The 14,530-nt window shown below is 43.2% G+C and overlaps 1 protein-coding gene across 1 annotated transcript; it reads right to left on the bottom strand.

Moving 5' to 3' along the window:
- Positions 1–8,812: 8,812 nt before the first annotated feature.
- LOC136064834 (uncharacterized) lies at positions 8,813–10,801 on the bottom strand. Its single transcript, XM_065767130.1, has 2 exons — positions 10,244–10,801; positions 8,813–10,102 (listed from the first exon to the last, which is right to left on the bottom strand). Exons 1-2 carry the CDS (start codon positions 10,799–10,801, stop codon positions 8,813–8,815), a joined length of 1,848 nt encoding a protein of 615 aa, XP_065623202.1.
- Positions 10,802–14,530: the final 3,729 nt, after the last annotated feature.

Raw genomic sequence — 14,530 nt, 5'->3', positions numbered from 1 at the left:
AAAAAAACATTTATAGATTCAAAGTTGAAACTAGAAAAACCAAGACAAGTAAGACACAGGTTCTCTGAGAAAGAGAGAGAGAGAGAGAGGTCTCTCTCAATCGAAGTCCCTTCCATCATCGATCACTCCATCCTGCCTCTGATCTCACCACTCATGATCACAAACACTACAATGGGCTTTGTATAATTTTGAATTTTGTTGATTAGGTTCTTGAAATTGAATTAAGAAGTGTGTGGGTTTCAAAACTTTGAATTTGAGGTGTTGTTGTGGAATTTAAGTTCAACTTTGTTCTATGAGTAAAAGTTAAGGAAGGTTGGTGGGGTCAAAAACATTGCCATATAGAATTATGGTTTTTATTTAGAAAATTTGACAATTTTGTGACAATAGGTATGGCCATGGACTAGGTTCGGGTTGGGTATACCCAAACCCGACCCCAAAAATTTACCCATGGATACCCTATCCCAATGCCCAATTAGTACCTATACTTGATTTATACCCAGATTTTTTACCCATGGATATCCAAATCTGACCTAAAACTGGTTTTTTGGGCCTTTAAATTTTTTTTTTTTTATTTCAGTGATGGAATTTTAAACTAAAAAATAAAATTTTTAATGTAGGGACTCAATTTGGATTGGACCCAGAGTATGAATGGGTTTTCAGTCCAACAAGCCCAAACAATAAATTTTTAGAGCATGGGTACAAGAACTAGTACCGTTTGACAGGAAAGGCTATACTCATCAAGTAACAAGAGATATTTTAGGTTGATTGAATGAGAAAAATTCTCCTCGGCTAGGTTTCAGTTCGCCTTTCTCTCTCTTTCTTTTTTATGGAAAATCCTCCCCTTTTTATCTCCTTCGTTTCTATGTTATATACTCCGTTCTCTCCTCCATTTCCATCGTACACGTGTAGTTCTTATCTTTGGAGCTCCTTTCTGTCCCATCCAGCACCTACCAAAACTTTTGCCCAGTGGCCATAAAACTGCTTAGTCACTGTTCAGGTATCACATCCACATTAATGCGGCCAGAGGATTAGCTGGAAAGCATTTAATGTGGAGGTGATGGCCTTGGAAGATATTTGCTACCTTCCCCGACTCCTTCTTAGGTTTATACCCAACTTCCAGTTCAGATACAACTTTGCGGAGTCTCCTGAATAAAATGAAAGTTACATTCACCTCGGACTTTGGTGTCCTCGGACGTGCGTTATGCCGCTATATACAATATCCACTCCTTTCTCCTATACTATCCCTTTAACAAAAAAATTTTAAGCTATCCTCCGATAACTAAGCGTCCTCGGATTGGGCCGTTGGGCCCCGAGCCCACTTCTGAGGATTCCTATATCTTTTTAACTAACAGACCCCACAATAGCCCCTCAATATCTCTCTTTTTTTTACCTCGGGAAAAAGGGAGATTTTGATATCCGGCCTTCATTTATTTCGTAGGTTTTCCCCTCTTTCAGAATGTCATTTTGCTTGCCCAAGGCACGCTCCTGACGTTTCGGCGTCAAGAGCACGCCATTATTAAATGATGACTACTCTGTTGTCCCACACATTCAACGACCTGATGCAAATCTAACGGTGGGGGATCCTTTGCATTTATGGGCGGGATTTTTCCCGCTCCCACTTTCTGTGCCCTTATAAAGTGCCTTTCAAATCAAATCTCTCTTCAGTTACAAATTACACCGTCTCAGTACATATTCATTGAATCTGTCTCTCTCTCATTACTCTATGCTCTCATAAATACTAAGGGCCCGTCCGAGGAGCTTATTTCCCAAACCTGTAAGTTTCCTTAACCCTTCCCAGTTTTCCATCTTTTGCATCAGTTTTTCTTTACTACTGTTAGAAAATGGGTAAATTTAAGTATCTAGTTGATTCTGAGGAACAAATAGAATCATTTAGGGCTAAGTATAGGATTCCCTCAACAGTGGGTATGAGATATGCTTCCCCTCAAACTTGGTCGCACTATAGAAAAACGAGGGAGGTAGTTATCCCTATGATAGCTTTTATCGAGGGGGGGATGACTATCCCAATGGGTAATCTGACGAGAAGTTACCTCAGGTTCTTCAGATTATCTCCCACACAATGCGCCTCGAATATGTTCAGGGTGCTTGGGAGTATAGAGGCTTTAAATGCCACGTACAATTTAGGTTTGACCCATCATGATGTGAACTGGGTATATAACCTCAACCATTTGAAGGATCAGGGATATTACCTTAAGTCGAGGTACCTTGTAGTAAGATTGATCCAGTGCCTCCCTACCTCAAACAAGGGTTTAAAAGACGATTTCCTTATTTTCTCCAGGGAGTGGCATGATGGTTTGCCTTGTCCGACTGAAGAGGGACAACCAGGTGGGGTTCCTAGGATGTACGCCCTTTATAAGTCAGGTTAAATTTTTGCTTGAAGTTATTCTTATTTCTGACAAAAAATTTCCTTTCATGTTTTAATTATTTTGCAGACAAGCGCGCCACTAGACGTAATTTCAGGCTGATCAATAGGGAGAGCCTAGATAGGATCCTACGATCCGAGGTGTATGTGAATCCCTCCGACGGTCAATTAAGAGCAGCACATTTAATACTCAAGTACGATCCCGTTTCAAAAGCCTTTCAGGCTCCCAAGTGCGTGATAAAGGCTAAAGATCCTCGGCTTCACCGTATCAGTGTAGCCTTTGAGGGATTCATCATTCCTGAGGGCACCTCCATTCCTGAAGGTGTACCCTTCACTGAACCATCGCCTAAGACCACTCCCTCTATAGGAGCTTCATCATCACGCTTCGTTCCCCCAAAAAGTAAGAGAGGGAGAAGAAGAAAGAGAAAGAAGAAGAAAAGGAAGAAGAAGAAGAAGAAGAAAAAGAAGACACCTCGGGAGGACTTGTAGAGTTGTCTGATTCAGCCGACGAATTTGAAGTTTTTGACCAACCCCAATCTCCTGAGGTGACCTCTGAGAAAATGGGTATTCAAAGGAGAAGCCAGAAGAGCTTGAAAGACGTAATCGAGGGCCAGCCTGGCAGGGTGGTGGAAAAGCAAGTTCAGGTCAACCCCCCAGCTCTCCCTCCTCCGCCTCCTCAATCACCTCAACCGACCGTGACCGAGCCCACTGATCCAAAAATGAGGAGAGAGCCAAAGGGTAAAGAAGTGATGGACGCAGGGAGGACTCACATTACCCGTGAGGGTGAGGACCAAAGAGCTGCTAAGCAGCAGAAAACAAGCCATGGGTCACAGTGAGGGGTGGATAAGACAACCACTCAGTCCTCGGAACCTGAGGCCTGGCTCCCAGCCCCTATGCTAGATGAGAAGCCTCTGAAGGAGGATGCTTCAATAGGGACTTTAGTGGCGGACTTGGGTATCGAGTAGCCTCAGCATTAGAGGAAACACTTCTTCTTCCCAAGGACATGGCCGAGCTGAGAGCGATCAAGAGAGACGAAGTCTTCCAAAATACCAAAAGATACTTGGGCATGGTATGACGTTTTTACCGTTACATTTTTACTATTGTTTGTTTGTTTTTTGTTATACACAATTTTTTTTTTTTTTTTGTTGTGTATTTCTAACTCCTTTTTCTCTAGGCCGTTCAAGCCACCTTCGGGCTGGAGGAGATAACCGAATCCTACCACCAGCAAATAGACGACGAGAGGAAGAAAAAGATAACAGCTGTGCGCACACTGAATGCTTCCGAGCAAAACATTGTGCAGCTGAAGAAAAAGTTAGCAGCAGAAGAAAGCGCTCGGAAGAGTGCCGACTCAGCTCTGGAGGGGTTCCAAAGACAGGCCGAGGAGCAAAGACAACTTCTTCGTGACGTCAATGCCCAGCTAGCAACCTCTAAGGAGCAGGTGCTAGCTCTGCAGAAACAACTGGAGGAAGTCCAGAAGCTCAGAGATCGGGCTGAGAAAGCCAAAGCCGAGGCTGAAAAGAAAGAGACGTCGCTAAGCAGCAGGGTTACAACGTGGGCGTCGCTGAGATAGAGGACACTTTCCGAGCTGAGGTGCCTGTCATGTGCAAGGAGTACTGTGCCCTGACCTGGCAAGAGGCTCTTAACCGAGCTGGAGTTGAATCCTCATCAGAGTTGAGGAAACCTGAAAATATTTATTTCCCCCCAGCTATTCAGGCCTCCACTCCCTCTACTCCACAAGGGGAGGCATCCTCTACTGCTGCTGAGCCACCTAAGGAAGTTCAGACTCAGGCTCATCCCTCGTTCAATCAGCAAGAGCAGCCACAAATGCCTGAAAAAGCAAAGGATCTATCCTCGGCTAAAGAAGTAGCAGGGCCCAAGGACGGAGCAGCCTCTCGCACTTTTGAACAGGCCTTAGCCTCAACCACCCTGCCTGCTGGAGAAGCTCCTATGGCGCAGGAAAAGAACGTTCCTCCTGAGGCAGCTGTTAAAGCCCCTCCACCCAAGCTCCAAATAAAGTTAATCAAATAGTTGCTTGTAGTCAAATTCCTTTTAGTGTCCTTTTCATCTCGTTTTTCCTTCTTTATTTATTTTTTTTTTTTTTTTAACCCTTTTAAGGATGTTCCTGGTTGCAATGCGTAGTTCTTTTTGAAAACTTATAAGAGATATTGGGGTTTCGTTTATTACCTATATGATTTCATGTATGATTGCTCTTCATTACTTGCGTTTGTTTTTCCTACTTTTCTTATGATCTCGGACTGTAAAAAGGATGAAAGTTGACATGGTAGGGAAGAATCATAACTTTATACACAATTATTGAGAACTCAAAGCAGGCTATAATAGTGATCTCCGCGGCCTTATAAAGGCTTCCTGTAGCATTCATTAGAAAAGTATACGTATCTAGGATAGCACTTTTACATTTCATCCAGAGAGGTATTGACCCCCTTGATACGCTTTAAGTGATGCTCATAGCATCTATTTTGATACGCATCTCTAGTCACACGAACCCCTTTTAGAAGACATAGATTCCAACTAAGTTTGATATTTAAATAGTTTGCTATAGCTTAGTTTCGGTTTAACACTTCTATTTATAGTGTGCTTCTGTTTAATACTTCCATTCGTAGTGTACTAATTTCCACTAAGTTGTGGTCCGAGGACCTGACATGACTTAGTTTCTGTTTAATACTTCCATTCGTAGTGTACTAATTTCCACTAAGTTGTGGTCCGAGGACCTGACATGACTTAGCTTCTGTTTAATACTTCCATTCGTAGTGTACTAATTTCTACTAAGTTGTGGTCCGAGGACCTGACATGACTTAGCTTCTGTTTAATACTTCCATTCGTAGTGTACTAACTTCCACTAAGTTGTGGTCCAAAGACCTGACATGACTTAGCTTCTGTTTAATACTTCCATTCGTAGTGTACTAATTTCCACTAAGTTGTGGTCCGAGGACTTGACATGACTTAGCTTCTGTTTAATACTTCCATTCGTTTCAGAAGCACATATTGCAGGAACAAGATAAATTATAAAGGAAAGTAAAGCACAACTTGTTAATAATAATACCTTCTCAGGTTGCTTACATTCCAAGGATGGAGTATAGTTTTTTTCATCTAAATCTTCTAAATAGTAAGCCCCTATCCCTGCTACAGATGTTATACGATATGGCCCTTCCCAATTGGGCCCCAACTTTCCCCAGGCTGGGTTCTTGGTATTTCCCAAGACCTTCCTCAACAACAAGTCTCCCGGAGCTAACGGCCTTAATCTGACGTTTGCATCATAGCCCTGCTTCAGCTTGTGCTGATAGTACGCTAATTGAACCATAGCTTTCTCTCGTCGCTCATCTATTAAGTCTAGGCTTTTCCTCAACAGCTCATCATTTCCATCCGGGGTGAAATTACTAGTTTTCAGTGTCGGAAAGCCTGTTTCAATAGGGATCACGGCCTCAGCTCCATACGTCATTGAGAATGGGGTCTCCCCTGTTGATCGTCGGGGTGTTGTTCTATACGCCCAGAGAACATGAGGAAGTTCTTCCACCCATCTTCCCTTTGCATCATCCAGCCTTTTCTTAAGTCCGCCCACTATGACTTTGTTGACAGCCTCGGCCTGTCCATTTCCCTGTGGATAGGCTGGGGTGGAATACCTATTTTTTATCCCCAAATCGGAACAATACCTTCTAAAAGCCTTGCTGTCAAACTGTAGACCGTTGTCCGAGATGAGAGTTTGAGGAACCCCAAATCGAGTAATGATATTCCTTAACAGGAACCTTTTGACGACAACATCCCTGATGTTAGCCAGAGGTTCAGCTTCAACCCACTTCGTGAAATAATCCGTGCCAACTAGCAGGTATTTCTTATTTCCTACTACTCTAGGGAAAGGGCCAACGATATCCAAGCCCCACTGTGCGAAAGGCCAAGGACTAGAAAGAGGATTGAGAACTCCTCCAGGCTGATGAATATTTGGCGTGAACCTTTGGCATTGATCACATTTCCTTACATATTCCTGCGCTTCCTTTTGCATGCCTGGCCACCAGTACCCTTGGGTAATCGCCCTGTGAAAGAAAGACCTTCCTCCGGTGTGACTACCACAAATTCCTTCATGTAGCTCTTCTAGAAGATTTTCTGATGCTTCAGGGCGTACACAGAGCAGATAAGGCCCAGAGTAACAGCGTTTGTACAACTTCTTATCCTTGGATAGCCAAAAACGGGGAGCCTTCCTTCGTATCTTTTCTGCCTCTGACTTGTCCTCGGGCAGTATATCCTTCTTAAGAAATAGTATTATAGGATCCATCCAACTACGTGGTGAACTGATTTGGTTGACCTGTAGTGTTTCCGTTGTTCCTTGGGTAGGTGTACTCAAGTCCTCGATCATGATCATCCGAGGTAAGTTTTGAGCTGAGGAGGTGGCAAGAGTAGCTAGAGAGTCTGCATGGGCATTTCCACTCCTAGGGACATGGGTTATTTTAAAAAATTCAAAATTGGCTTGTATACACCTAACCTGGTTCAAGTATTCCTGCATTCTTGTATCCTGAGCCTCCAGTTCCCCTCTGACCTAGCCCACCACAAGCCCCGAGTCCAAGAAGATTTCCACGGTTTTTCCGCCCAGCTTATTGACCATTGCCATCCCTATTATTAGGGCTTCATATTCCGCCTCGTTATTAGTAGCTGAGAATCCCAGCCTCAGAGACTTCTTAATGATGACTTCCTCAGGAGATATCAATACAAGTCCCACTCCAGACCCCCGCCGATTTGCTGCCCCATCCACATACACCGCCCAGGATGAGATAGGTTGCGCGGAAATGAGGCCGATCGATTTTTCATCCATGCCGCCTGGGCTGGTCTCTATTTCTTCGAGACCTTCAGCAAACTCGGCCACTAGATCAGCGAGCACCTGACCTTTCACGGAAGTACGGGCATATACTTGACATCAAAAGCCCCTAAAATTATGCCCCACTTGGCAACCCTACCAGTATAGTCTGCACTCCGAAGTACTGCCTTGATCGGATACTGAGTCAGGACAACTACTGTATGCGCCTGAAAATAATGGGGAAGTTTTCTGGTGGCATGCACCACTGCTAAAATGGCCTTTTCCAATGGCAGGTAGCGTATTTCGGCCTCGTGAAAAGACTTACTCACATAGTAGACCGGCCGCAGTACTCCATTGTCCACTCGTATCAAAACAAAACTAATCGCATAAGTGGTGATCGCCAGGTAGGAAAAAAGAACCTCGTCTACCTCGGGGCTAGACATGATAGGTGGCCGAGATCGATACTCCTTCAGCTGCTGAAATGCTAAGGCACACTCCTCAGTCCATTCGTATCCTTTCCACTTGTGAAGCAGTAAGAAAAAAGGCCTGCACTTATCCGCCGACCTAGATATAAATCTATTCAATGCGACGGTCATTCCGGTCAGCCTCTGGACCTCCTTGGGATTCCGAGGTGGTTGCAAGTTAGCTATGGCTCTAATCTGATCAGGGTTAACTTCAATTCCCCTATGGGTCACCATGTAACCCAGGAACTTACCTGAACTTACCCCAAATGAGCATTTGGATGCGTTCAGCCGCAATTTATGCCTTCTTAAAATCTCAAAAATGTGGTTAAGGTCCGTCACGTGCTCGGCCACTACCTTACTCTTTACGACCATATCATCAATATAAATCTCAATATTTCTGCCCAACTGCTGCTCAAACATTTTCGTCATCATTCTCTGGTAGGTAGACCCCGCGTTTTTCAAACCAAAGGGCATTACCTTGTAGTGGTAATTTCCAGTGGGAGTAAGAAAAGCGGTCTTCTCCTGGTCATCCAATGCCAGTAGGATCTGATGGTAGCCTTAGAAGGCATCTAGGAAACTCATCCGAGGATGGCCCACTGTTGCATCCACCAACTGGTCTATACGGGGCATAGGAAAAGGGTCCTTTGGGCACACTCTGTTAAGGTCCGTAAAATCAACACATACACGTCATTTCCCATTTTTCTTCTTCACTACGATTGTATTGGCCAACCACTAAGGGTAAAATACCTCCTTAATAGCCCGAGCTTGTTTTAACTTGGTCACCTCATCTTTAATAACCTCGACGTGTACCCTGGACGGACGCCGAGGTGGTTGTTTCTTTGGAATACACGAGGGATTGACGTTCAGATGATGACAAATGAACTCCGGATCCACTCCCAGGGCTTCATAGGCGCTCCATGCGAACACATCAACGTTTCTCCTAAGAACCTCAACCAACTGCTCTTTCTCTAACAAAGGCAACTGAGCCCCGACCTGAAAGTACTTCTCTGGATCATCACCAACGCTCACCCTTTCCAAATCTTCACACCTCATCTCCTCTGTGGACGCGCCGAACTGGGCTTCCCGACTCCTTGATTGCTATGAATCATCCTCGGCTGCAGCCGAAGTACTTGTCTCTGGCCGATGTTGAATGGCTATTATCATGCACTACCTAGCCATGGTCTGATTTCCCAAAATTTCTGAAACCTCGCCTCCCGAGGGATACTTCACTTTCTGATGAAGAGTCGAAGAAACAGTCCCCAAAGCATGCAACCAGGGTCTTCCCAAAATAGCCGTATACGGAGAAAAAGCATCCACCACAATAAAATCCACCTCCACCATATCTGAGCCAGTCTGCACAGGTAGTCTAACCATTCCCAACGGAGCGACCGATTTGCCCTCGAAACCCACCAGAGAGGAACTATACGTTGTCAGATCCTCAGGTTTCAAATTCAGCCCCCTGAATAAATTGGGGTACATTACCTCGGCGACACTTCCATCATCAACCATCACCCTCCTCACGTCGTACCCTCCGATCCTAATCGTAACCACTAAAGCATCATCATGCGGTTGTATGGTCCCTCTCTTATCCTCTTCTGAGAAACTTAACACCAACGAGGTGCCCGGTCTGGCCTTCTTCGGCCTCGAACTGGAGTCCTCTTCCGAGCCCTGAGACACAGACATTACCCTGGAAGGGCAAGATCCAGTTCTCCCCGGGGCAGCAAATATAACGTTTATTGTGGCCAGAGGAGGTCCCCTCGAAGCATCCCCCTGAAACGCCGAGCCTGCCTGGCCTTCTCGGCCGCCGGAGTGATACAGAAGATGGGTCAACTTCCCCTCTTGCACCTGCTGCTCCAAATGATCCCACAGATTTTTACAATCTTCGGTGATGTGCCCATGGTCTTGGTGGTACTGGCAATAAAGGTTCCGATTACGCTTCACAGGATCCCCTGCCATCTTATTGGGCCACCTAAAGAACGACTCGTCCTTTATCTTCTCCAGTACTCGCTGCACTGGTCCTCGGAACACGGCGCTAACCACCTGGGAGTTGGCAGGCCCTGACTGCCCCTCAAAGTCCCTCCGAGGTCGGTTGTTATTATACCGTTCCGGCCTGAAATCCCTCCACTCCTGAGTTACTGCTTTAGACTTTCCTCTGCCCTGCATCTGATCTTCCTCTACTCTTCTATATTTGTCTATCCGATCCATAAGTTGACGTACATTAGTAACAGGCTTGCCAGTCAGAGACTTCCTCAGACCGTGCTCGGTTGGAAGACCTTCCTTAAAGGTGTTCATAGCCACGTCGTCGTGAGCCCCATCTACCTCGTTGAACATTTCCCAGTATCTGTCCGAGTAGACTTTTAGGGTTTCCCTCTCCCGCATAGACATGGATAGTAGCGACCCCAAGGGTTGAACAACCCTCCTACATGTAATAAAACGGGCACCAAAGGTCTGTGTGAGCTTTTCAAAAGAGTCAATAGTATTAGTTCTCAAGCCATTAAACCATCTCATTGCCACCGGGCCCAGGCTAGACGGGAAAACCTTGCACATTAAGGCCTCATCCCTGGCATGAATAGCCATTCTCTGGTTGTAGTGGCTAACATGTTCTACTGGGTCTGTTCGACCATTATAAATGGTGAACACAGGCTGGTGGAATCGCCGAGGAAGACTAGCATCCTCAATATGTCGCGTGAAGGGCGACTTAGAGACCTGATTCAGAGCCTTGTTCAAGGCATCATTCCCCTGACCCTGGTGAGTCGGACTCTTATTTCTTCGCCCACGATGGTACTCCTCCTCACACGAAAAAGATTCGCTGGATGGAGTTCTCGACCTTCGCCTATAACTGGTGTCATCCGACTCCTCAGAGGAGTGCCCAGAGTTATGGGCCTTACGCCTTCGTCGCTCATATCGCAATTCCCTCTCCAACTTGTTAATTTTACGCTGCAACTTTCCTCCGCTCCTTATAGGGGAAGCATGGCCTTTCCCCCGAGAGCGGCTTCTATCTACGTGAGTTGTTCGGGTACTCCCCTCATGATCTCCCCCGTGTTCGTGATCTACCAACGGATTACTGTGCTGAGAGCCCCTAGACTCTGCCTGGTGCTGATTAGCATCCACCTGTTGCGGGCCCGTCAATGGTTGCTGCGGTGCTCCCTCTTCCATCGTGAGTATCACACCTGCCTTTCCTTCTCAACAGATCAAGTTCTTCCCACAAACGGAGCCAATTGTAGGGACTCAATTTGGATTGGACCCAGAGTATGAATGGATTTTCAGCCCAACAAGCCCAAACAATAAATTTTTAGAGCATGGGTACAAGAACTAGTACCGTTTGACAGGAAAGGCTATACTCATCAAGTAATAAGAGATATTTTAGGTTGATTGAATGAGAAAAATTCTCCTCGGCTAGGTTTCAGTTCGCCTTTCTCTCTCTTTCTTTTTTATGGAAAATCCTCCCCTTTTTATCTCCTTCGTTTCTATGTTATATACTCCGTTCTCTCCTCCATTTCCATCGTACACGTATAGTTCTTATCTTTGGAGCTCTTTTTTGTCCCATCCAGCACCTACCGGAACTTTTGCCCAGTGGCCGTAAAGCTGCTTAGTCACTGTTCAGGTATCACCTCCACATTAATGCGGCCAAAGGATTAGCTGAAAAGCATTTAATGTGGAGGTGATGGCCTTGGAAGATATTTGCTACCTTCCCCGACTCCTCCTTAGGTTTATACCCAACTTCCAGTTCAGATACAACTTTACGGAGTCTCCTGAATAAAATTAAAGTTACATTCACCTCGGACTTTGGTGTCCTCGGACGTGCGTTATGCCGCTATATACAATATCCACTCCTTTCTCCTATACTATCCCTTTAACAAAAATTTTTTAAGCTATCCTCGGATAACTAAGCGTCCTCGGATTGGGCCGTTGGGCCCCAAGCCCACTTCTGAGGATTCCTATATCTTTTTAACTAACAGACCCCACATTTAATATATATGTGTTTTTGTGTGTGTGTGTGTGTGTAACTTTCTCTATTGGCAATTTTTTAATGGTTATATGCTAAATTACAGTGTTGTGACTAAAGCCTATATTTCTTTTTCTATTGAATGAAAGTCATATGATTTTTGCTAACTATGCACAAGCATTTGCTTAATGTCATATCCAGGCAATATCCAATAAACCTCTATACACACTATATTTTTGTGAAACTTTGTCTCACACTGACTCAAAGAGATTCAGGTATTTACTTATGCAAAAAAATCATTCCAAAAAGTTTTGACCCATTTAAATGGGATTTGTATGAAAGAAAAATTAACAAAATAGGAATGCATAAAATTCTATATTTTTCATTCATGAGTGATACATGGTGAGATATATACAAGAGTCTGGCCAAAATGGGTTTTGCCTCTTTAAGCAAAACTTTCCAGCATTTTGCCCCTTTTTCTCAATCTATATAGGAATATGCACATGTTTTGAAACTCAACATTACCAAAATCGAATTCTGCATAAAACTCAATTTTCTTATAATTGAATTTTTACGAGGTTTTTGTTTTCATTTTTTTTTTAATCCGTACATAACTCAATTACTGTAAAATCGAGTTATATACCTGACTATAAATTTATCGAGTTATAAAGAAAAATCGATATCTCTAAAATCGAGATATGCTTATGTTATACCATTACATTTGCTCCCATTCTGACTGTCTTACTTTCAGTCTGAGCTGAATTCCACTGCTGCTCCATAGACCCACAACTGCTTTCGGACTGAACTGAAATTTTTATCACCTCAGGTAAAAAACTCATACTAGTATTTTATGGTAATGGTATTTTCATTTGATATTATACTAAAAATTTTTTTTTTTGGTTGAATGAGTGTCATGTGAGTACATTGGTGTGATTATGGTTGATTGTTGTAGTAAATTTTAATCACAAGAGAATGAGAATCTTTAGCATAGCAAAAAGTAATCAACTATATACCTTATTTTTCTTAGCTTGTTATAAGATGGTTAGTGAAATGAAGGATAACACATAATTATAAGAATATGATAAGTAGCATTTATGGTCATATTGATAACTCTAGAATGCTTTTATTAACAAATCAACAATCCATAAGTAATAAAAGTGGTCTCCCTATCTATTATTTGTTAATATGCGTCCATAGGTGATGGGACTCACATATCACGCATTAATGCATTCCATACTTTAGTTGAACGTAAATAATCATCATTGTCAGACATTGACAACAACACTACGTCTTACACAGAATGTCTAGACATTAACAACAACATCTAATCTTTGTAGGTAGGAATTTTTGGAAATCTTCATTACTTGAATCTGAGAAGTATGAAATATCTTTATCATCGTCTAAAGTAGTAATTTCATTAATAGACTTGATGGCTCGCTCTTGCGCCTTCCCTGATAGATGTTTCCTAGCCTTTTGGACTACACGAAAATGGTCTAGTTGCCTTTGCATTTGATTGTTCTCCCATTCAAGATGAGCAAGTATTTTGATAGGTTCATCTCTAGGTAACTCAGTTGACCGTGCCTTAGGAACTCGTAAGCCATGCCATCGATAGTACACCTCCAACTCACACCTCTTCTTGTATAGCTCTGACCATGGTTGTCCTGCTGTGGTGAACTCTGTTGTGGTGGTATCTGTACTTAGTTGTGCAGGTCTATCGACCATGACGTGTCTGATGCTTCCCTCTATAGTGGTCTGTGTATGTCTGTAGTTGTTGCTCTACTGGAACTCGTAATAATGTATTTGTTGAAGTAGATCCAAACTTGTTTCACATCGTAAGTTTTGAGCTTGAGGAGTTGCAACTCATAGCTAAGTCAATCGAAGAAGTTAGTGGGATAAAAATAATCCATTTAGTATTATGGTGCATTTATAAGCTCATCTCATGGTCCAAATATCATAAAAAAAATTTATATAAGTATCAAGGCTTGTCATGTTAGTACAGGCTAGAAAAACGGTACATGAATGGGAGTACCCATACTCCCATTGTTATAGTGTATTTCCACATGTGTACAGTAGTATATCTATTATATTTGCATAGTTGCAGTGTGCTTGACCAGATCCTCATTTCTGATTCTCACAGTGCCATGCATTATGCATCATTGTATGATTATTCTTTTGTTTATGTTATGGGCCACATGATAGATCTAGCATGTAAAACTACATAAATTTAGAATTGTCTTAGTCGTGTACCATGTTATGCATTATTTAGTAACAATTGATGCACATTGTTAACTCAATCTTTTGATGTTATTGTAGTTAGCGTCAATGGGTGACCCTTATCGCTACAAGCCACATGATGCATTCACCATGATGGGTCGTTGCTGGGTACTAGAAGATGAATTTAGCTATCCAATCAATCCCAACTTGTGAAATAGTGCACAGGTCCACAATTGCATGTAACTCGATAACTACAAAATTGAGTTATGCCCTATCGGATCTAAGTATTGTGCATAACTTTGGACTGATCCAAATGCAATCCAGGAGGAATCCAAGTGTCTAGGGGGGTATTGTGCATAACTCGATTTCGCTATAATCGAGTTACTTGCAATGTAACTCAATAACTACAAAATCGAGCTATGCCCTTTTGGATCCAGGTATTGTGCATAACTTTGGACTTATCCAAATGCAATCCAAGAGGAATCCAAGTATCCAAGGGGGTATTGTGCATAACTTGATTTCTCTATAATCGAGTTACATGAAATGTAACTCGATAACAACAAAATCGAGTTATGCCCTTTTGGATCCAAGTGCATTCCAGAACTTCCAGATGTAATCTAGGAGGAATCCAAGTGTCCAGGGCGATATTGTGCATAACTCGATTTCCCTATAATCAGGTTACATGCAATGTAACTTGATAACTGGAATATCAAGCTATGCATGTG

Source organism: Quercus suber, unplaced genomic scaffold, assembly GCF_002906115.3.
Source record: "Quercus suber isolate HL8 unplaced genomic scaffold, Cork oak 2.0 scaffold_775, whole genome shotgun sequence".
NCBI lineage: Eukaryota > Viridiplantae > Streptophyta > Magnoliopsida > Fagales > Fagaceae > Quercus > Quercus suber.
The sequence above is the reverse complement of the archived record's forward strand: the minus strand, read 5'-3'. Positions and strand labels throughout refer to the sequence as shown.

Coding starts and splice junctions, on each gene's coding strand:
- LOC136064834 (XM_065767130.1), bottom strand. CDS start 10,801: ATGGAAGAGGGAGCACCGCAGCAACCATTGACGGGCCCGCAACAGGTG. Junction 10,103..10,243: donor GAACAGACCCAGTAGAACAT/GTTAGCCACTAC, acceptor TCTTTTGAAAAG/CTCACACAGACCTTTGGTGC.